Source organism: Pararge aegeria, chromosome 4 (assembly GCF_905163445.1).
Source record: "Pararge aegeria chromosome 4, ilParAegt1.1, whole genome shotgun sequence".
Classification (NCBI taxonomy): Eukaryota; Metazoa; Arthropoda; class Insecta; order Lepidoptera; family Nymphalidae; genus Pararge; species Pararge aegeria.
The window spans coordinates 10,838,045-10,862,957 of record NC_053183.1 but is presented as its reverse complement, the minus strand read 5'-3'; the positions used below and the strand labels follow the sequence as shown (position 1 = coordinate 10,862,957).

Below are 24,913 nucleotides of genomic sequence, written 5' to 3'. Positions count from 1 at the left end.
TTTCAAAGAGATGAAAAACACTTATAAATGTTGACACGTATCAGCTTTAGTTCTGCAATGAAATACGAAAAGGTGAAATTTAGTTGAACTAGTTACAAGGTTCTTTAAGTATGGTAAACTTAAAGAACCTGTAGATAAATATCGATATACTTCTCTTATATATTTTTTTTTACATTATAATTCATCTGATTGGAAAGTATATTTTTGGAATTTTGAGTTGCTGCTACATAAATAAAAACGCTACTTGTATTTTACGATATTTTTTTTAAGGTGGCATCATTGAGACTGCAATAAAGAACGCACTAGTTGACGCTAATAAGCAAGATATTAGAGGCAAAGAAGTGACTCCATTCCTTTTGGCCGCAGTATCGGCAGCAACGGGTGGGGCTTCCCTTGATGCCAGTATCCTTTTTAAAAGACTTCTAATAAGACGAATAATATGAACAATATTTTGACGAATTTACTCCATATCTTCTTGAAAAGTATTTTTTTTTATGAAAATTTAAACCGCAAATAACAATGCAAACATTTTAATTGTTTAATAATAAGTATACGATCCTTCGACGTGTGAGCTGACGGATGCAATTATAATTTATAGGTATGGTTCTTACATCAAAGTTCTGGATGTGGAAAATCATAATATGAATCAAACATCTAAATAAATAACAACAAAATAACAAGAGATTCATAAGGGAACATAATAAGAAACAATTTCAGGACCATTTAAAAATCTTAATTACAATTTTGAACCGCTCGTCACGAATGCCAGCAGTAAATTAAACGGGTAGAAACGTAAATGCTCCTAAAGTGATACCAGTAAAGCTAATTGCCACAATTTCTTTCCTTAACGACTCACAGACATCGCGCTCATAAAGAACAACGCTAAAGTCGGCGCCGATATTGCCGTCCAATTTCAAAAACTGAGGAATGTTGACAATTTAGAGAACGCTTTTAATATCGGGTTCTCAAAGAGCCCGGGGAAATGTACGACAAATTCTTCGAGACGGTTCCATACTTCGTGCGCCATGCGTATCAAAGGAGAAGAAAATATGATAAATAATGATTCGGAAGGCGACGTGCTCGTTATCGGTGGAGCCAACGTCGACAGGACGTATAGAGTCACAGAAGAATCCTTTCAGGTAAGTTCTTAGACATAATATAGGACTCGTACCCTACGAGAGTTTCTGCATGAACTTAAATCTTGTTTTGTGAGACGTTTTTCTTACTTATTAAAAGAATAAGATTTTTGTTGTTTCTCCATTTTTCCGTGAAATATAAACCGTTTTTGATAATTATATTTTTTATTTCGAACTAGATGGTTAGTTGCATCCATTTCTTCAATTTTATGTGGATCTTAAGTATTTTTTATCAGACAAGCGATAATCAAATTAACTTATTTCGTTTTTGTAAAGATTATATGAGAAAGTATGATTATATTATATGTTACTAATTTTTCAAATGGAAAGGGTGTTCCATTTGAAAAAGTAGTAGGTAGTAGAACAAGAAAATTGGACGTAAAAGTGCTATTTTAATTTTTCCGATATTAATATCGTACACTCTAGATAACGTAACTAGATATCTAAATAGATCAAATATAAGCCATTTTGTTTAGTTGCCGCAAACGTAATTGAGTGATTTTTGAGGTGATTTTTTGTGATTTGTGCTGGGTGAAGAGGATAAGCATACAAAATTAATAGTAAGTAATCAATTTACGAAATTTTTGTTCAAATAACTGGCAAAAATTAATAAGCAGATCTGATGGGTTTTGTGTAGTACTATATTTATTGTAATTTCCCAGTTGATATGGTTCCCGGTACAGTGGTTTCGCAGTGATCTGTTTGATAGGAGGACTTTGGTTTGACCCACGGCTAGGGTAATTTGGGAAGTGTATAATTTCGGAGTATCCTCTGGTCTCGTCTAGAGAGAAACTGACACAGTACCGACTTCCGCGTAGAAATCAGTTAGCCCGAAGCTATCTTAGACTGCATAATTGCGTGGGAATTAAAACGAAAATACAAACAGAAACCTGTAGTCCACCACCCGTCGTAATTTTTTACAAATGCATTCAAAAATGGCGGAACAAACAGGATTTGCACCCGCATGGCTTTCGAGGCCGGAGTGCCTTGCCCAATTCAGCCACGGTTCACCGGTGCCGAATTTTTGAAATGCAACTTTTTTGTTTTATTTTTTTAATTTCAGTTGAAATCTAGTAGTGCACGATATAGTTATCTAGCAATATTGATTATATGTATTTCTAATAATAAACGTATGCACTCGTAGAATCATCTTCAGGAACAAAGTGCGCCTTTTTTTCAACTACTCATAATATTTAAAATAGATATGAATGTAATATGGTTTTGCAGATGTTACACCATAATATATATAACGTATAAATGAAAACCGAAATAATACTTCACAGACTTTAAAAGTACATTATGTACTGTCTCTGAGAGTTATTTGTGAAACCGAGTATCTAATAGTTTGAACCACTATCATAGTTTCTACTGAAATAATTCCAATACAGCCTTAACATCACATGCAAAATTAAAAAACCGCGTCACGTAGCGCTACGTACTAGGCGCGTAATGGTCTTTTTTCTTCAATAGGGTTGTCTTAAGTAAACACTTAGAATGTTTTGAATTCGTTTATATGGAAAAATAAATGTGCTTCTTTTGATTTAATATTTTTACAATCCTGTCCTGGTAAAATATACTTAGGCATCCTTCAATATTATTTCGTAATTCTGTTACACGTTGTATATGTATTAATATAATAACAAAATAATATATCAGAATTAAACTGAACCTTTTGAAGCATTTGTTTTTTTAATCCACTACTAGTTAGCCATTGACTGCAATATCTAGTCTTGTCAAGTGACGCAGTCTAAGATGGTAACAAGCTAACCTGTTATGGGGTATGGCAGTTATACTAAACCTATACCCTTCCTATACGGTCGGTTATTACGGGACATTGAACCGGGACGCTTTATCACTTGGCGGCACGTCTTTGTTGATAGCGTGGTTACTAGCCACGGCGGAAGCCATCCTCCAGACATAATTATAGTTAATGGAGGCAGTGAATTTAATGGCTTTAGCGCCAACCCTTGAGTATCGCTCCAGCTACGACAAATCAGTCGCTCATTATTTAGTACCATAGCACACTGCGTATAATAAATCGTGCCAACTTATAAATTGCCCTAACTTTTCTCATTTGTCCTTCAAGATTTGCGTAGTTTTTATAACTGTCGTTAGCTGTTATAAACCCTATTCTGTTAATGGCTCCTTTTCTCCTTTAAAATGTTTCAGTTTTGTTGTTTAGAGGTGTTCAATAAATTTCTAGCATTGTCTATGACAATTATTTATTCCCAAAAGATTTTTTTTTTAATGAACACTAGCAATACCCCAAATGCTTTTGGCAGTTCCTGTAATAATCGTAAATTTTTTTTTTCATCACGCTTTTAAACACTACAGACCCTATAACCACGGTAAGTATTTGTCAAAACAAATGTAGCGAGCCCAAACTCGATGAGGTTGCGTTCTTCTATACAGAGATACCATGACCAAATTTCATTTCTATCAGCAGATCTGCTCCACATTTTAATATTATTGCATAAGTATTGGGATTCTATAAAGAAATTCTGTTTATTACATTTCAAAATGCATACCAAAATTCCTGAATCGACATAATTTGAACGTGCGGCTCTCTGGCTATTGCGGCCTCAAATCCGGTTGGTTCCAACATTTTTATATGCATTTTAAAATGTATAAAAATGTTGGAATATAACCTCCAAATGTATGTAAAAACACTAATAAAAAGTTATAAATATCAAGAAATTCTTACTAAAAAGTATCAGCCTCACGTTAGAAAGTTATAATTTTCTTCGCCTTTCAAAGCACGTTTAGCCCTCTGCTATTATTACTCAAATGAGATAACATAAACCGCTTTAGAGAAGCGGGGACGACCTAAGATCTTAGCATTGGTCTGCTATGAGGAGTGACCTGTGGCCACTTCATCATATCAACCGATTAGCAGCTCACGCATGGGTCTACTACAATGAGAAGGGTTTAGAGCGAAGTCCAGCACTGGCCGAGTGCGGATTGGTGGACTCTATGCGCTTTTTAGAACATTAAAACATTATAGAGAAATCTCAGGCAAACAGGTTTCCTTACGATGTTTTCCTTCGTCGATGAAGCAAGTGATCAACATTAGAAAAGTTAGTTGAATGTTTCAGGTTTTGAAATCGGGCCCCGAAAGTGAAGCCAAAGGGCTTTCTCCACTTTCCCAATAGGCTACTCCTTTACTTAAACAGTAAAAAATATACCAATAGCAACAAAAACTGCAGCAAAATACCGTGTGTTCCCAGTTTAACATGTTAACGAAAATTCACTAACGAACTATTAGCTGACCTATATTTTTTACAATATATTGATTATTATTGAAAGATTAATAGACTCGTGTTTCTAAACAGCAGTAAATAACGGTGTATTTACAAAGTCAGTCAAAAGCGGTTTGGCCTAGTTCTCGTATGCCCATTTATTGCCTCGAAAAACATCGAACTGCCTCCATTAAGGGAATCTTTTAGAAATTTGGCCGATTTGTTAGTAAAATAGTCTGAGACATACAACGGCGATCCAGTTAATTGGTTCAATCTAAATTATACATCCTTTAAAAAAAATAAGTACCTATGGGATGTTAGGTCGCTCGACGGTAGATTTTTGTCATGTAGCTATTAGCTGCAATCCAACCAGACCAGAGAAAATTTCAAATTTTTAATTATCAAGTTTCTCCTGCCGGGGATCGATTCCCGGAACTTCCAAAGTACAAAACTACCGCCCTCAATACTGCGCCAGGAATGTCTACAAAAACTATTGGAAATTTTTAAATTTAGTTTAAAGGAGATAGAAATTTGGTTTGTAGGAAACGAAATAACATACAAAACGTTTTAACAAAGATTTTATTTAATGCATTTATTCATGATAATATTAGCTCAGTCGCCTAGTGCGTACCTTCGGAAAGTTGTAACAAGACTATTATGAAACACCTTAATAAACTTAATTAATTTATTATCTGTCAGTATATAACAAAATAATGAAATTATTGAAGTAATAAAAATGTCACAGGACTCTAACTCCACACCATTAATAATTTGAGTGAATAACTCAAATTATTAACTTACACAAGTCCTAAATTGAGACTCTGAAACTGACACTACCTTTAAAGTAGAATTTTATGAAAGAGATGGCAGTAGATGTCAGGGAAGTTTAATTTACGAATTGTGCCAAGAATTTTAGCATTCTGAACGTGCTGGGTCAATCAACGTGGGCGTAAAACCCAATAAACTGTGAGTTTGAGCCCCTCAGACTTTTGTTAGTACTTATTCATACAACATTTCCATAATTGATGAAATTTCAATAATCATGAAATAATACCACCAACCCTATTTAGAACTCCAAAATTGTAACTTTCTGAAAATGAATAATTTTAAGAAGAAAAAGTTATAATATATTTAACCAATTCTGTCAATAATTCAGACCTTGCATAAGGGCATTTTCATAATGTTAATTTCTGTTAACTTCGCGCAACGAAACTAACTTCTAAAGTCAAAACGTGTGTGGAAAAGGGACTCTTCAGTAGGATGATGAAAAAAAAAATTTTTTTGGAACACCCTAGTCTTTAGTATATTTAATAATTTAAAGGTAGGTATGCTTTGATGTTTACTTTATTGTCCAAAGCTAATTGATTTCATTTTGCTAAATATTACTAAATTTGTTAGGAACCAAAAAAACTCTACCATTCAAATAAAAAATAACGTTAATATTTATATCTGTTTTTTTATCAGACCAGTAAATTTGAATAATTTAAAAAAATAAATTAAAAAAAAAATTATTTTTGAATAATTAAAAAGTAGTTAATTAACTAAAATTAAATATATTTTTGCTGTTAATATAATGTAGGGAGAAGTGTTGCTGACGTAATAATTTAAGAAAACAACGTTAGGGGTCAGCCGTTAACGTATGAAAAGAAAGTATAATAGAAGGTTTAGGTCGCACGTCAGTGATGAGGTACCAAGGTCCATTTTAAATATCGAATAATTTTTTAGGTAAACTCAACGTTAGTTATACGATTTATAAGCCAAGGCACATGTTATTTTACCACTTGGAAGAAATTGCAGGATTTAGATTTGATCCTAGCTACAAATTATCCAACTTTCCGAATATAGGTACAAATTTTAATAAGATTGGTACATTCAGTGACAACAATATTAAAAAACTATTTTTCTGCATAAATTCACAAAATATTATACCTACTCTAAGCGAACGTAATCAGCGAGATGTTATTACACCTAGGGGGATAGAACCAAGCGTCAAATAAGCGGAATAACCTAATGACAACTTACAAAATCGCAACTTAAAACGAATACACCTTTTTGTTTATAAATATAATATCAATATATTTTACTCATGTTTAATTATCGGAAGGGAAGTGATTCACAATGAAATTAACGTATTGGAACGAAATTCTAAAATTTAACATCGCATGTAGATAACGTTAACCATTAATAGCTACAAAAATATAAAAAAGACATTTAAAGTCCTTAGCAAAACGCGTATGGTCAGTGCTAGTATTTTATGTTTCTGTAGATTGTAGGTAGCGTAATGTTTTAAAGATAAAGGTCACTAATAATGCTAGGTAAAATTATAGATTTTCATTTTTTCATTTCGACTTTACATCAGTGTGAATCGCCTCAGGAATCAGGCTTGCGTTCCATCTAGTCAACTTAACTGCGGGCCGATTCCGTAATTCAGTTGACACGAAAATTAGCTAGCCACTGGTGAAAGTTGCCACCAAATAACCGTTAAATCCATATTTTGCATAAGTTTCCAAATTAGTTCATTTTAACTCGGTTGGAAGATAGGTACAATTAAGTAATGTATAATAATGGTTTGGGTTTTATATAGCTAAATTTAGTGTCAACTGAGATACAGAATCGGCTTGCTGGTGTGAAGTCAAGTCAAATTGGACCATATTTGCGGTATACGTTGAACTAATGCGGTAATAACATCTCACTGAGCGTAATAGTTTAATTTAATAGTCATTACAATATTTCTAAAAAGTTACACCATTAAGTACAAATGTATGTGCAGGTTTGCGAAATGGATAAAACGCCGCGGCATTATTTTCAGGCGAAAGAACTAGACATGCTCTTTACTTAGCCCCACAGACTACCAGCCGTCTGATTTCCATTGTAAATTTTGTTTTACATCAACTAACTAAGAGTTCGTACCTACAGATCAACTGCATTTTAACTGCATATTAACAGAAAAATGGTTACAATGCAGTTTATATAACTGCACTGAAACTACATGTTTTTTGTTATGCATTCAATATACGCTGCGATGTATATAGCCTCTCTATTGGGGCTAGCCCTTTTTTTACAATGTTGCCCTTTCCACGCTTTAGGTACGGGGGAAACGGAGGTGGTACGAGTTTTTCGTTAAGTGTAAAGGGTCGTGTATTTTTTTTATTCATGCTTTAATGTTTTCAAATACTACTGGGTTTCAATCCTAGTGAAATATTTTACACGAAATTGTTGTCATTTTACCGAACAGCGCTGCAACATCGTTTTTGTCGGAAGTGTTTATTATTGTTATTTTTATTTCTCGTTTATGAAATGCTTATGTGTCTTTGGTTATTTAAAGAAAGCTTAAATTTTACTTTTACACGTGTATCTTACGGCATGCTAGTTCTTTCTATCCCATTATGAGTACAGATAACTACTCGTATTTGTAGGTATATCAACCCGCTCACTCTAACTCATCGCACTGCGTAGCAAATACAATCACTATAAATTGAAACAACTATAAACATAATGAACCCTATTAATAAAAACTTAAACTTCATTGGCCCTCTAACCTTTCTTTTGTCTTTATTTCACTTAGCTTAAAGTGTGTAAGGCTGGAAAAATGACCGAACTGAGAAAAGTAATAGACAGTGTCATGTTAATTAAATAATTTTATTAATTGGAAATGCGTGTATAATGCCACTGGGAAATTAAATAATATTTTTTTAATTTAAAATGCTGACATTTGTTTGGCCAAATATTTATCCTACAGCAAGTGACGTGTATTTCATACTTCCGTAATTGCCTACTGTTAATATTTTTCTTACGATCTGTAGTGATGTCCCATTCCCTTATTTTCCATTCTTTTTTCTGGCTACCCTGTTTTAAAACTCTGTACTGTATCAAGTAAACTAAGTGAGATAAGTCAAGAATATAAGAGGTGAGAAGTTTAATTATTTATCAATACAGGGGATTAGGTTACACCTATTATACACAGCCATTTAATACGTAAATGCTCCCATTACCTGACTTAAAGAGGCTGATCCGCCGTATACTCTAGTACAGTAACAGAAAATGTGGTTTTGTATTGTAGTTCATTCTAAACTGGTTATAAGCTTTTATTCTTAGGCACTACGTCGTTTAAGCTCATATCAGTACTATTTTTTTGACCTGTCCATGCACAACTCGCATTCTACACATTTACATACAAAACGGGTCTAAGTATTATTTACATTCATTTATTGATATCAACACAGGATGACATTAATTACGTTACAGTATTCTGATCAAGAGTTGGTCCGGAGTTATCAAAATGTAGGAAATAAATAAATTAAAACGACAATTTAGTTTCGTTGCAAAAAATTCAATGCCATCTGAACATTTATTCATCAGAAGTGCAGGTACAAATTGAATTAAAAAACGCATTGGAAAAATTGGTAGGGTGCAAGTATATTAATAATTACAAGAACCAATAATTGATCAGATCAGATTTAATCAACAAACACGATCTAATAAACAACTTTATTTAAGTTAATTGATAAAAGATAATTTTGTTTCTTACACATGTTATATGTATATTTTTTAATCTATTGGTATACAATTAAAAGCTGACGACTTATGCCTAAAAAAATAATACAATCAATAATAATTTCTAATAATTACACGTTTCGGGTCACTCGCACTACACCGTCATATAGTGTCTACGTTATAACTTCCGATCATTCGTCTGTTTGTCCTGCACGATTGTTGCGGTAAACTAAAATAAACTCTAGAATAAAAAAAATGGTTAACTGCCAAGCATAGGAACTAATTACAAGCTTTGCTCGTGGGATCGATATACTTCACCTAAATTACTCGTTGCCACTTAATAATGAAAGTACACGCTGATCACAATTTATCTAAAGTAACAACCACGAAATATCCTTTCACTAAAACAGTTACGACTGGATTACTATTATGAACATAAAATTCGCGTAGTCATACAATGAGTTTATTGAATTGACAATGGCTGGCACAGCCGACCTCGTTGGTCGCGCAATAAGCTTACAGTTCGAATTCGGAGCGTGTGTGGCGGCGGTGGTCGAGACGAACGCGTGCCCCCGACCGGCGCACGCACACGGGGACACCGCGTGGCATCGGGGGCTCCACCTCGAAGCCATCTGCCGGGAATGAGCGCCAGCGCCGCCCAAACAACCGCTCCAAGTAACATCTTAGTCAGATTCGAGTCGCCGCACTGTCTGCTGCCAGAGGTCGGTATTCCCCACGCGCCAACTCGCGCATCTCGCAATTATTATTACCGTTCACTGTTTTCGGCCCTAACGGCTCGTCGTGTAAGCTGCGCCGTGAACAAGGTTCTGAAGCTCGCCCGAGCAGGGCGTCTCTCTCGCCTGCCCGTTCTGGACTGCCACCATGAGTTCGCACCCCCCCATTCACGTTCACTGCGTTAACTACGACGGTTTGAGATAAAGGCCCGCCGTGCATAGGACTGCCGTCAAGTAGCTCTCCCGCACCGAGCTCAGTTCGTAATATTCTAATTTTTTGAATCATCTCTTTTATTTCGTATCTCAATATTCCAAGGAAGCACAACTTTAGAAATGCTATAACGCAATAGCCTAAAACGAATAACGCATCCGCAGTTCTCCGGAGCCACGAGAGTAATCGTTCAGCACAAGCAGCCGTGTGTGGGACGCAATGAACAGGAGTGAATGGGAGAGGCGGCGAAGCAGAAGTGGCAGCTATCGAAGCCGGTGTAACAGCGGGCGTGTGTGCTGGTATTCGGCAGCAGCTGGGCGGTAGTACAGTTCGGTTGAACGCTGTGAAGTCCGCCGGGCCCGTCACTCCGCAGCACCGTTGCTCTCTCTGCAGGCGATCCCAAGCCTCAGCAAAATCGGCGTCCAAGTCGTAATCTCTCGCTAAGCGTATGCGTAGTTGAGGTCGTAGCTCTCGACAAACACGTTCGAATCGGAATGCCCAATAGACACCTATCGCAGCGTCTCCCACCAAAAGCGCCAGGAGGGCAAGCCAGTAGGCGTTGAGCATGCGTTCGGAGAGGCGCAAAGCGGCCAAGCAACCCAGCAGTTGCAGGAGGCCAGCCTGTGCAGGCAGCGCCGCGTATCCGTAGAGGAAGCCGGGCTGCGCAGCGCCGAGGCCGGGCACGAGCGCGCGGCGGTAGTCCGCGAGCGCGCGGCCCGCTGCTGCGCAGAACGCGAGCGCGCCTAGCAGCAGTGCCCCGTTGCACGCGTAGATCCAGATGCGGTAATAGCGCATGGCGCGGTGCGCGGCGGGGTAGTGCGCGGGGCGCGCGGGCGGCGGCAGCGTCATGGTGGCGGGCGCCGCGTCATGGCGCCGCCCGCGCCCGCGCCGCCGCCACGCGCCGCGCCCCACGCCTCTGCAAAAACGAAACCTATGTGAAAACTTCTTTAGAGCACAATACCGCAGTATTAAATTTGTGCACCAACCACAATTTAAATTTTTGCCCTACCTATGCTTATTTATTGGCCTATAGTATATGGGTTGTTTTTACACTCTATGCCCTATGCTAGTGCTAGTTTTAGTCTTTGATTGGACATTCTTGTTGAATAGAAAAAACTTTGCTGTATTTTGCATAACGATGTATGTATATCATTCCGCTACTGTTTTTTACCATAGGTAGTGATTATCTATTATTTTTTAGGTACCCTTATAATAATTTGCACGCTAAATTGTCGTGGTACATTTAAGATCTTCATATTTCTGTATCATCTATTTCGTCTGTATCAACAATTAAATAAAATTTAATTGAGTTGAATAGGTTTTGTAGACTTTATTAATTAAAATCTAAATTTTTTTAATATATAGCGCTCATAATCTTTACATACACGAAAATAGTATCCAGGAAAATTCAAGCTACAGTAAGTTGCTGGTTTACAAGTAGGCCAAACCTCAATAAGTGAGTGAGTATTACAAAACTTCACGAAACCAAATTCTAAATAGATCCCATTAATTTTCCCAACGTCGCACTTCTTGTGGAAAACCACCCTAAGGGACTATAATTAATTGATTTATAACTTGTACAATCTTTCTAACCTACTTACAACATTATAAATAGCCAGCACGAGATAATGCCGAGCCTTAAGTATTTATTGTCGAGCAAACGAGGGCAGGGGAATCGCTTACAAACTTCCAAAGTAAATAATTGCTGAGAGGTATGTTTTGTAAAATTTCTTTTAAAAGTTATAAAAATCGCGGAGCTTAGAAGCTAAAGTGAAAGGAAACAATTCTTCAATTCCTAGTTTTCTGAAGATAAAGTATTTTCACATAAAGATAGGTGCAGGTTGCGGTAGAATTGAACTCTCTGGAAATGCAGCAAACGCAGGTGGAAACTTAGCGAACAAAAGCATGAAAAATTAATATAGATATTTACCGAAGTTATTACCTCATCTTTATGCCTTTATTATATTGTATTATTTTTTGAGCTATTTATAAATGTAGAGAAATACATTTTAATTCGAAAGAAATATAAAAGAACAGCTGCTATACTTTATAAATGCGAAAGTGTGCTTAATTGTTTCTGTGTTACCAATGTCCGGCTGTTGTACATGTCTTTTTGACATTTGGCACACATGTTTGCATCCTGGAGATGAACGTAGGAATTATTATGATGATATTCATGCCAGAAAAGAAGCTGGCAAGATTTAAAAATGAAATTATAACCTTAACCTGATATATTACCTAAGCTTGATTGCTTAACTTATCAAAATAGAAATAATTTGCATCGTGGATACGGCCAAAGGATACATTTTATCTCGGGAAATAAATGATTCCTTTGGGATCTGTAAAAAACCCAAAAGAAACTCTGACGTCTGTGACAATTTATAATATTAAGCTTAATTTCAATTGAAAATGTGAGTGTAATAGAAAAAAATGTGTCTTACAATCCGCCGCCCGTGCCTTGTTCTCGAAGCCTGGCTAGTCACAGAAGGGGGCGGGCGAGCCTTTGTAGTGCGCCTAGCAGACCGGTGCGGGGCCTGCAACAATATCAATCTCAAGTCAAAAAATATACAACGTGCAAATGAAAACCGAAATAATACTCCAGTTAGAGCTGTTTGCACCGCTTCGAACTCGACCGGTTACGAATCCGGTAGATGTCTAATAATGACGTATATACCGGATTGCCGGATTTGGTTTTCCGTATTGCAATTTGCAATTTCAAATTGCAATACGGAAAAAAATCACCGAACACTTATCTGTGAGTTAAATTTTGTGTTGATTTTTTTGTCAGATTAAGTTTACATGGCGCTTTATGCTATGTGCATTTGTCATTGACGTGCATATCAGTCCATGTTTTTGTGTGTGTGCTATGTTTAAAAAATGTTTAATATGCATGTTGTTAGTGCTCTTAATAAATAAAATAAATCAAATATAAAAAGAAAAACACGTCCAAAAAATATATGAAATATCACCATTGACAGTTTGGAGCGTATTCTGTATTATATATCTATCATATTCTATATATTTTGAAGTAGATTAAAACATATCTTTGTGTAAAGGCTTGGAGTGATTATATAATATTTTATATTCTGTTGAAAACGTTCCCATTGATTTTCTCTATTGAGTTGGCACTTAGTTTACAAGCTAGCAAGGCTGCCTATAATAAATTATACTCGTGACGTTTATAAAGATTTCCGCCCACATCAACTGATATACATAAATTTTTCCTCATAAAGGGGCTAGGCAATATCAATAATTTTGACGTAGTGATTGTAATAATATTTTTTTCCAAAGGTTGCTTTATAAAACAAAATTTTTTATGCTTTAAAGAAGTACCTAAATAAACAGCTACTAAATTCATTAACTTTTCTTTGAAGTATGTAAACTTAGTGTCTATAGGTATTGACAATTTGTCAGCCACAGTAATTTATTGTTTACTCGCTGCTTAACTTACCCTGCACCACCAAAGTTAATTATATAGGGCACTTACTATAATAGGAACCTTTTCCGACGGACAATCTCAGTCCATAAGAACTTTAATAAAATCTGTTTAACGCTTTAAACAAATTTTAATCCAGAGCAATCGAGTCGATTTACAAATAAAAAAATACTACATCTTACAATATATCGTTTGGAAATTAAAGTGAAAATTTTACATCGCACGAACTAATTATGATACTTTCAAGTTATATGGCGGTTTTTTTTAGAAATCCCGTGGGGTAACCGATTGTTTGCCTTGGATAAAAAGTAGTATACCTATTTTTATCTCCGTCTTTTCTATACTAAGTCTATGCCAAAAATGATAGATTGCTTTGTTAGTTGGTGCAGTGAGGACAAAATATAAACAAACACAATTTCGCATTTATAATGTTAGTTGTTATTGTAATATAGTGTTTGCGAGAATAATAGCTCGGAAGATATTTAATTTCGCCATATATGCTGTAGTACATATAAATAAGTACACCCGGAAAAAAAAATTACTAAAATTTAATTTTTATAACACGCAAAAAGAAGTACAACTTCAACAACGCAACATAGAAAAATGGTGGTTAGAATGGAAAAGAGCAACAGTGTTTCTTGCCGGCTTCTTCTCTGTATAATCTGCTTTCTGAACCGGTGGTAGCGTCACTAATAACATACATACTTAACGTTTCAAAAGTGCTAATAAAATAAGCCACAGTACTTTTAAACGTTCTAATTTAAAATTATGAAAACCTTGACAGGTTTTTTAATACTTTCAGCAGTTCGATCATACTCGATTGTCGTCATCCCAACGGTCTAAATTTTTTTTGCGCCAGGCTATTTCATTAACGTGACTTTTCGTTTATTCGACATGACCAGTTCACCTCCAATTAGTTCAGACCGCATCGGTTAGTTTGCTCTGTTGTCATAAGGGAACGGTGAATTCACTTTATGTACCTATCTACCTGACATATGTAACACTTAATTTCAAACGCCGCGCTCTTTGACAAAATACTATCATTCTTTTTGTAACATGTTATATGTAGGTATGAATAAAACATTTTTGAATTAATTAAATTAATTTTGACTTTTGTTTTATTCACCACAGACAAAAAAATGGAGTTCGAATCCACATATAACCCGGCCCACTACAGGGCTAGGTCTCCTCCCACAATGAGAAGGGTTTAGTAGTTCACCACGCAGGCAAAGGACTGTCAGACATACAGGTTTTCCCCACGTTAAAGCAAGTTATATTCAATAACGAAAAATATAACTAATAATTAAATATAATTGAGAAGTAGGTAATCGCATATCAGTTGGAGTTGCGTGCCAGCATTCAAACTCCTAAAGAACCTGTAGGTGTGTGAATTTGAAAATCAATTAAATATTTTTGGGAAGGTTCCACTTGAAAAAAATGTTTTGGGTATAATTATCTATTATTGAGTAAGAAGTAGGTACTTTTTCCAATAAATTCATTTTTAATTAGGTAATTTCCGCGCATGGCCGGTTTTGATGAGAAACATATAGTGGGGACAGTGAGGGTTAATAAAGATTCCCGAAAAAGCTAAATGTACAATGTTTTTGTTTATTTGCCACATTTTTCTATTATTCAATATTTATTTTCTTCGGAGCTTCTTGAAGATAGTCCTTGAGAAATAACCTGCCCATATATACAAGGGTTTACCTCTTGAGGAATCCCGACTTTTTTAAACGACTTTTTATTTTGTTTAATGACTTAATGAGTTTATTGTAGAAACTATCCTTTCATGCATATTTTATACAATTTCGATGTCTCGCGTCTGCATAAAAATGCTACTACAATGGTCAGGCACCCAGGTAATTTTTTATACCTTGTTTCCGTTTATCTGTTGCTTTTTTGTTTTATCTAGGCGCGGTTACAATATGTCTCGTATTTATATAATAAGTATATTCAGAGGTTCAATGGCATTTTAACGCGACCTGCTTCCTTCGAATAAAATAAAATAAAACATATTATCAATCATAAGAAAGCAGGTCGCTCCTTAAATTACGAGATGACTGGGCTAAGAGATCAGAAAATGATACGTAGAATAATGGAGCAGTGCTCCAAAATCATTTTAACCTATTTATAGACATAGAGAGATATGAGATTCTCTCATATTATTTTAATAGTAGGTAGAGTTTTCGCTAAGTTGTTTTGTCCATGAATACTTTTTATCTACCTACTACCTACCTACCTACGCTTCATAATGGTATATCTATCTACTCGAATAAGACCAGTCCAGACCATTCGGGGTGAATGGTCTGGACTGGTCTGATATTACCACTGGACAAGCACTTTGATTTTGTCGCCAATTGATTCACGCAATTTCGTTGCTATATTCATATACCTACACCCAAAACACTGAAAAACTTTTTAAGTTAATCACACAAACATTTATGGGAATCGAACCCACAGCCATGGACTTAGAAAGCAGGGTAACTGCCCACTGCGCCAATCTGCCCTGGATAACACTATAATAACATATTTTCACCACCAGACTCGTCCGTACAGTTTTATAACACTAACGTTGTAGTTGGTCTTACGTAAATCTCCGTATTGTGTAAAGTGTATTTTTCTGGTTTAGCAGAGTAAGAATAAACTATGATAGATCTGCCAATTCTCTATCACTCGATCATGTTCCGCTTATTAACACAACATAAACAAAGCATCCATTTTAATAATATTGTAAATGCGACGGTATGTTTGATAGTTTGTAGTTATTCCACGTTGCCACAGAGCAAAGGATATCCATTTTTTGCAGGGACATTGGTAAAGGTATACCTAACCTACCCAAAGCATAGACAACTTTGTATTTTGAAAATAATACACCTATTTTTATTCATAAAATAATAAAGTTGAAGAGTTTGTTAGTTTGCCAACTTTTTGTTTGAACGCGTTAATCTTATAAGAGTTGAGCTCGAGCTGTGATTTAAAAAAATATTGTATTAAGGTAGGTAAGTTAAAAACGTTAGAACCATGTTAGAACGATTTATATGTCGGAATGGACAGTAAGTACACGGGGGAATAACAGAGGATATATCTAGTTACAAGTATAAAAAGTTTTAGCTTCTTATAACTTTCTTTGTAACAATTTTATTGTGCAGCATGAAAATGGCTGAAAGTCACATACAATTTCTGTAATAGTAGGGTATACGTACGGAGTATTACTTGCTTTAGTGTCTAGAAACCCGAGTTGCTTGTTAACCGCAAGTTGGAAGCACTTGGCTGTCTCCGTATAGAGCGATCGAGATTAGAGATTGTTTGCAACTGGGATATTGAAACCAGGGTATGATGGTCGATGTCTTATGCAAGCTTTTATCTTGGATACTCTGTTGTACTCGTGCTCACATGTCAGTGTCTGAGCATTGACATTAAAGCTTTGTTTAATTCCAAATTAATAGACTAACGACTTCATTCCTGCATCAAGATGGAGAAGTGAATTGACAATAATTTTTTCCTTAACTATATAAAATGATTGAGAATTTTTCATATTAAAAAAGCAAGTTACGTGATTAAGTTCTTTCTGTTAACACAAATCAAACAATTAAATAATTAATATTCAAGTAAAAACAAACTTCTTTAATTATACAGTACCTACAGGCTACAATCACACAGATTGATCTACAAGAATAATGATAGCACTATTAAATTCAATCTGCATTCTCAGATTGATGAATAATTCCGGGCATATGGTGAAAGCAAATATATCCCAGATAATATATTAACTAAATCATAAATTATTCACACACGGCCATACGCACAGACATACACGTGTAAATGAAATATTATGAAAATTAAGCTTAATTTGCCACACTCCGCGAAAAGCAATGTACCCACTACGCACGTTTCCCTACGAAACCAGAGCATCCTCAGGAGATGTTGACTTTTCTGACCCCCACCTTATCTATCTAAGCACCTCCCACCTCATTTGTCCCTCTGAATATGTTCAATAGAGGTGAAGTTGATAATTTTATTTGTTCGTTTAGCAATTCGAACATCCCATTCCTATGTTTAATAATTTCTAATTGTTCCCGCAAATCAAGTCTCAACCCTTTGTCGCAAGTATGTAATATTTCGTATGAATGATTACTGGCTACGTTATGTCCACTGTTTAAAAGTTGTTTTGCAAAATGAGATTTTTCAGGATGGTTATGATTGAAGGCTGCCCTATGCTCTTTGTAACGCGTTTCAAATTTACGTCCGGTCTGACCTACTTATTTGGCGTGGCATTCAGAACATTGGAGTTTATATACCCTTGATCTCTGCTTATTGTCCAACCTGTCCTTACCATTAGCTCTCAGTTGGTTATTTGTTCCAAAAGCCACATGAACGCCATGTGATCTAAGTGTCCTTGCTAGACGCTCTGATACAGATCCGAAGTAAGTCACTACACAACTGAATAGGTATAAGTCAGACCAGTGGCGTGCATGGAGGGTATGCGCAGGGTATGCAGATGATATAAAATGAAGATAATCTATAGTAAGAGTTATAAAAAACTTAAGGGTTGTCTTAATATAACTCTTACAAAGCCTATCCTTAAGTTTTTTATAACTCGTACTGGAGATTTTCTTCATCTTATATTAGCTGCATACCCTGTATGCACGCCACTGCGTCAGACGACTTATACCTATTCAGTTTGTCCATTGGTACAGCGTATAAATCCTTAGTTTTTCTATCTCTGTTGTTTCTTTTTAATTATGCTAAGCTAGAACAAAAGTGTGTTTTGTTTTTTTCCTCTACGCCCTAACTAAGCGACCAATCAACGTGATTTTTGGCATAAAGTTAGTACGGCCTTGGCAAATGTAAGGTCTTAGCAAATGGAAGTAGCCTATGTTACTAAATAGGCTTCTTTTTATCCCAGAAAGGCAAACGGCTACCACGGAATTTAAAAAAAAAACTGTGACTATCACGGACCACAGCTAGTAGGTACACACATAGTTCAGAACAACTTAGTAGAAGCGTTGAGCTTGTTACTCTGTGGCAAAGGCACCGCGCTTGGCAGTCTTCGGCACGGACAAATAGTGCGATCAAGATTGGAAATAGTTTGCAAGGATATTTAGAGCAGGGCAAGATGTCGCAGGCAAACGCTTAACTCTCAAATTGTATTAAACTTGTGCTTATAGGAATGGAGTTATCTTCGTCGATCTAGTTAGGTATCTAGATTTAATCCCTTAGTTGGAATATTTAGTGAAAATCAATTTTTACTTTATTTAAAAAGAAATCTGATTTTTTTCTTGGTATGGTATATGTATGTTATGATGATAATAACTTTATTCGTAAATTTAAAGCTAAAACTACAAGGGTCCTGATCGCGCCTTGGTCTAAGAAAAAGCCCACTATAAAGTTAGCCGGGTGTTTTTTCTTATTTGTGACAATAAGAAAAAACACCCGGCTAACTTAAGTCACAATGTCATTTAAAATATTTTAAGAGCAACCTAGAGCAAAAATAGTTTAAACGGGAAAAATGTTCAAGTACCTACCAAACGCTTTTTGTCAACATCATCATCCTCAACGTATCGATGTCTGTTGAACTATTGAACACAGCTCTTTTTGAATAGAGATAAAGTAGAATTTAAGCCTTAACTGAGTAATACCCGTAAGACTTCAACTAGATTAAAGCTGATCCAATTTAGAATTCTAAATGCCCAATTTAACCCAAACTGAGAACAAAATCCAAAACATACTAATAAGAGGCGCCATGCATGTCATCCAATGATAAAATATTGATAAAATATTTGGCACAAAATCTTACACTGTACACTACGACATCTATGACGTAATCGGTAGATCTATAAGAAAATAGTACGTTTCACTTTAAATCGTATTCGACTAAAAGTTCTCCCGCTGCCTAGATTTATAGGAAATGGCGAATGATTTGTTCATACTTACATTTCCGAGTGCAAAGCGGATTACGACGTAAAATCGGAAGACGCAAACCATAAAGCGGCACTCAACTCTTTAGTTCCACCTAAGTATACCTAGAACAGCAAATATTACTAAGTGCTTATAGCAGTCGTGAGTCAATTCAATACATACTTTATGCCTGCATGGACTTCAGAGTTTTGTCCAGAGTAAGATAAGAAACCTTAAAAACGACCAAGTACGATTCATTTCTATGCACCGCGAGTTCCGTACTATAATTAAAAATATATAAAGACGGTAACTTATAAACAAACTGATGACTAACTGAAGTACTTATCTACTGATATTACTAATATCTAAAACCCGGCTAAAAAGTTCGAGTTAATCTTGCACACGACAGGTTCAGTACCAACATCCAATACGAAATATACATTATTATTAAGCAAGAAACACCAAAAAAACACGTTTCCTATATGGGGACTTTTTCTGTTGATATTTTGTAATAAGTAATTCTGTAAAAAATTTAACTCTCGCCCTATTACGATTTATAAGGTACAGCCCGCTGACGGACGGACGCAAGGTCAAACGAACGGACCGACCGGACGGAACCCTAAATAATATAATTTTTATCGAAAATTCAATCTCATATCAATCTTACAACGTCTATTCGATCAGGAATGTAGTTTTTAAATGTCCGAACTTTAGTTATATCTTCAGTAACAACAACTATTTTTGTAGTAAATATTTAAAATTATTTCTTACATTCAGGTATTTGCATTTTTTAATAACTTATATTAAATTTGTCGCTGTTCTTTGACTAAATAAAACCTTTTTTTTCTATTTATCCTAGTATTTGCTATTAATTAAAAGTAATAAACGCTTAAAATAGAGTGTTTCCGTATTATATTCACCTATAACTTTATGTGACGCAAACACTCAAGCGTAGAAGTTAATGATTGCGATAAAGGCGCTTTGGAGCGTGGAAAGTATTAAATATGCGAACTCAAAAACGATGTCGACGAATAGTAAATGTCAAGTTGTTAATCTAGGTTCGTTATACCATTGAGTTATATTTTCAGAGCACCCTGAGGGCGGTAAGAAGTGTTGACAGTGTAGGTCGACTCTTGACTGTACACTGCACTGTCTACAACTGTATATCTATAAATTGTGTAGAAATGTCGTCGAGAATAGCTCGGGGCGTCTCTGGAACTTTGAGTCGGTTGGAACAGTACTGAAAATCTTTGCAAGTCTAAAATGTAGTTTCAGAGACAGCTTTGCTATTGTTACGAGCTCGGGTTCAGGGATTGGAAATATAACACGGATAGATGGAGTTGGTACCTATATTTGCCGCAACTATACGGATACTTGAAACTTCGTTATGCTACCACTTTTCAAAAATCTTCTTGAACTTGAAATTTTCGCTCATATCGTTTCAGTGTCCATGTAGTTTACAGTGCAATATCGAATCGGCGACTTAAGAATAATGTTTAAGTATTTAATGATTTTCTTATCAAACCAAAAATAGCCTACAGGACACGGGTATAGGCACCTTTATAATATAAGGGTTTAAGGACGTTGTCTACTGCTCTAGTCGGTTTTGATTTTGATGAAGACTACACAAACGAACTTTTAATGAAAATGAAATAGAACTGCACAGTTATGATGACCGCTCAACTCCCACCCAATGCAGTTCATTTGCAGTTGATAAATTAGGAATGCATCCATGCAGCTAACGTAGCGTAGCGTAATCGTAATCGGGCGTGCAATTCTAAATTTGTATAGACACTTCACACCACGTATTTCTTTTTTGGTTTAAACCTAAATTTCGAGAACCTTCCCGATCCTTGAAATAATACCTACAATAATTTGTAATTCAATTTGAGTTATTGGATGATTAAATAATAGACTACAGCAGATTAGTAATTTAACGTTCTCTAATATATCACTGATTTTATCGCTTTTTAGACAGGTTTGCGCTTGAATAATTTAGATACTTAGATACAATCCAAGCAAATATACTGAAAAGCACGCGAATAAAAGAAAAATTATTGAAAATTTGAATCACTTAGAACCACGATAACGAAACGTAGCATGGGACTAAAAGATAGATACTTCCTCCACAATCTACATCAAAGAAGTTTTCAAATATGTCCTCTACGTTGGGCATAAAAAATAAATAGAAATTATTATTCAAAGCACGCTGGATCGGAAGGCCGATATCGCTCAGTTATCGGTATCATCACCATAACTTGGTTACAATGCCTCTTTCGTTTAGATTTTGAATGAATACAATCATTTTAGAAAATAGAGTGTTTCTGTATAAACCGGGTCGCAAGATTTTCCATGTAAATTCCCCATATAAATCAAAAGAGTGAGCAGCTTTTATTATTCAAAGCACTCGTTATTTGTGCGCCGTTATCACTCAGTTATCGCTGCACCATTCTATCGCTATTATTTGATAACAATGACTATTCATGATTTATTTTAGAACGTAGGATCATAAAATAATTGGTAAAATTAGTTATTATACACTATGGAATCGAATAATATATGAAATGGTTATTGTCACTTCTTATTTTTGTACCCCTCCACTTCTGAAGCTTCCATCAAATCAGCGTATTTCTCGCGGTCTTGCACCAATCAAAACCGTTTTTCGACGCTAGAGATGTTGACCCATCCACGGCGCGCAACCAGTATTTCCTACCAACAGGTCATTTTACCTCTACTTTTTGCCCCTCATTATGTTGTGAGTCTATGCTTTAAAACCGCCTCTTCTATGAGAGAAAGCCTGTGCCAAGCAGTGAGACTATAAAACCCTGCGAATGATGATGATGGAATGGAAAGGCCACAAGTAGCATTGCAAATTGCGAATTGCACCGGCCGGGCACAAATTACCAAATTACCGCGAAATGCCAACTTATTCAAACATGCTTTTTAAATTCATCGCTCAACCAACGGTGAATGTAAAAAGCAATTATGTGACGAGTTCATATCCAGCCTGCGGCCCCATGTATGCTATTACATTGTCTCATTGTCGATGATTGACATCAAAGAACTATATAAAAATTAAAATTATCAAAAAAACGTTTTAATAATTAAAGTTAAATATTTATTTATTTAAATACAGTATTTATTTATAGTTGGCACTTTTGATGCGTACACAACATAATGTACAATGGTATGTTAATGTACCTAGGAGTGATGATGGCATTCTAAATGATCCAAACGCACACTGGTCTAAGAAGAATTCCACAAGAAGTTCAGCCGCGTGTTCTCTTTGTTTTAGCACCCCACATTATATTTAAAACACTTTAAAGAAACCTGATTAGAGCAATACTTCACACACAGACCTTTTTATCGTTAACGTTATGTTCACTATAATAGGACTTATTTTTAAAAAATGAAACAAATTTATAATAAATAAAATGTCTTTGAGAGTGAGAGTACCACTAGACAAGTCAGTAATGGGGTATAAGTTGAAGTTGTGCTTACTTTTGCTCGCTAGTCGTTAATTTCTTCACAATTAATAATTTAAGAATAACGCATGCACTACAGATTTCAAACAACATTCTTTTAATCGCTGCATATATAATTTTAATAATAAGAAACGTTATTTTCTCAATTATCCATTATTACTTTATACTAGCTGTTACACACAATCTCCTGTCGCGTTTTTTATGGATTTTTACTCCCGCGGGAACGATTTGTTTTTCTGGGATAGAAAGTGACTAACTCTATTCTAACTCTATGCTCAAGTTGATTGGTTACTAAGTGAGGGCGTTAAGGAAGGACAGTCAAACAAAATTTTTATATTAATAAGGATTATCGTATGTCATGGTGATAACACACAATAACTATTGTTATAGCAGAGATGAGAGTCCTGGTCAAACTCTGCCACGTTTTTTTTTTAAAACACATTGACCGTGATTTTTGCAACTTTGTAAAACTAGGCAAAGAATTAATTACATACTAAATTATTAATATATCAGAAATGTTGCAGTGTCAAATGTTATGATTAGCATAGTAATTAAACTGATTCAACCAATAAACTATACTGGCTAAAAATAAAAAAAAACCTGAAAAAACACATTAGTGATTGATGACAGTTGGCATTCAAGTCAATGCAATTTAAAATTCAAAGATAATAATAGCCAGACCTAAAATACTTTTACCCTATTTTGACATTGTATCGTTGATTGGTCCCATTAAGCTTGATGAGGGTACAGCGTCGATTTAATGTAAAGATATTATTGGAAACGTTGGAAATTAGGACCCCGGAATAGGGTCATTCATGTTGTTTTGACGGGGATTGATAATGTGTGGAACGCCTTAAACAAATGTTCATTTATTCATTTGGGACTATAGTACTACTACTACAATACTGTTGCATTGACAAATAGTTATTTGAAATGGAATGTAAGCAATGGAAAAAATATTATGAACGCTAGGTCAAATTATACTGACGAACAAATTTCAAATGTCTGTCACAATTTTTTTCTTTAAGTCGCTTTTACCTACTCGTATTGAATAAATGGAGCAAATTTGTATGAAGTCAGTCACTCTACTGTTTATGTTACAGAAAGAACAAATGTATTTACAAGTCAGTGAATTTGCTAAAGAGAAACTCCCCCTTGAAATAAATTTATTTCCGAGCATGAATATGTACAATTTTTAGTTTGAGACTATCATCGAGCTTAGGGCAGATCTGTGAGTTAGTTATACTGCATTAGTCTTGGAAGTTAAAGTTACGATAAAGCGTACAGGTCGTTGGTAAATCAAAAGAGTGAGCAGACTTAAGACAGAGCTTTAAGTTTGTAACAGTGAGGTTAACTTTAGCGCCTTAAATTTTGTTACAGTAATTCTATAAAGTGGCTTTATAGTAAATAGTGCTTTTAATTACTACAAATAACTATATAATGTGCCAGATATTTATTAAATTGATAAGCATTTTTATAAATACAATATTAATTCTTATTTAATTTATCTAACCGCCAACACGTTGGATAGTTTTCAAGAAATAATTAAAATTATATTTCATTACCAGCGAATATTTTATATTTGCTCACGATATTGTCTAGGTTGGTATTTTTAAAATAAATACAGGTGCATTAGCGATACACCTTAGTCTTGTATTAAGAATCGAACGGTACTAATATTCTTTCTGGTATATTAAGTCGCGATCGGAGTCCTGCATCATATTATTCCCAGCTGTGCCCTGAGGCACCGCCCGCGCAAATTACCCAACGCAGCGAACTCCTACGTAATGTAAAAAAAAAAATCGTAGTCCCAAATGTACCAACTCATAATATTAAGAACAGATATAATTGTTTATCCTATTGAAACAATAGACTGTGGTGTGGTCTATTAATATATCTACTTCTTTCTCTTAGAGCTATGATCACCCACTATTCGCAGCCATTAAGTATGTAAAATTTGTCAATCGTGAATGACCGTCACAAGGACCAACTCCCATCTGGCTTTACTTAAAATGATTTTAATCCCCCATCAAGAATGAGTGTATATAATGTGTGGTTTAATAGCAGCACAAAATATAAGTAAATAAGCAACGTTGAACCAAGTCAGAAAATGGATGGGTGTACTTTGGAAATTTCAACAAGAGCAGCTTCAATCACTAACAAAGAATAGTTATCGTTAAAGAAAGAATCGAAATGCCATTGTTAGTTGATTCCTATGCAAAATCTAGGATATTTTCTTGGTTAACTGAAGGTTAACCAATAATCATTTAGGTCTGAATA

General features: G+C 35.3%; 2 protein-coding genes and 1 long non-coding RNA gene across 5 annotated transcripts in view; 1 reads left to right on the top strand and 2 right to left on the bottom strand.

Annotated features, from left to right (window-relative positions):
* The window catches only part of LOC120623481 (pseudouridine-5'-phosphate glycosidase), a 220,864-nt gene that overhangs the window by 49,390 nt on the left and 146,561 nt on the right, over positions 1 to 24,913 (top strand). For all 3 annotated transcript variants that reach the window (XM_039889519.1, XM_039889518.1, XM_039889520.1), the window contains exons 6-7: positions 271 to 402; positions 859 to 1,139. In XM_039889519.1, the coding sequence (XP_039745453.1) occupies positions 271 to 402; positions 859 to 1,139 (413 nt within the window). The remainder of the gene's footprint in view (positions 1 to 270; positions 403 to 858; positions 1,140 to 24,913) is intronic.
* Positions 5,941 to 10,678, bottom strand: LOC120623485 (CD82 antigen-like). The gene has a single exon (XM_039889525.1). It carries the CDS (start codon positions 10,661 to 10,663, stop codon positions 9,557 to 9,559), a length of 1,107 nt encoding a protein of 368 aa, XP_039745459.1. The 5' UTR covers positions 10,664 to 10,678; the 3' UTR covers positions 5,941 to 9,556.
* LOC120623487 overlaps positions 12,262 to 24,913 on the bottom strand; it is a 79,239-nt gene continuing 66,587 nt past the window's right edge. The window contains exon 3 of the long non-coding RNA XR_005658709.1: positions 12,262 to 12,348. This is a non-coding gene — a long non-coding RNA (uncharacterized LOC120623487). The remainder of the gene's footprint in view (positions 12,349 to 24,913) is intronic.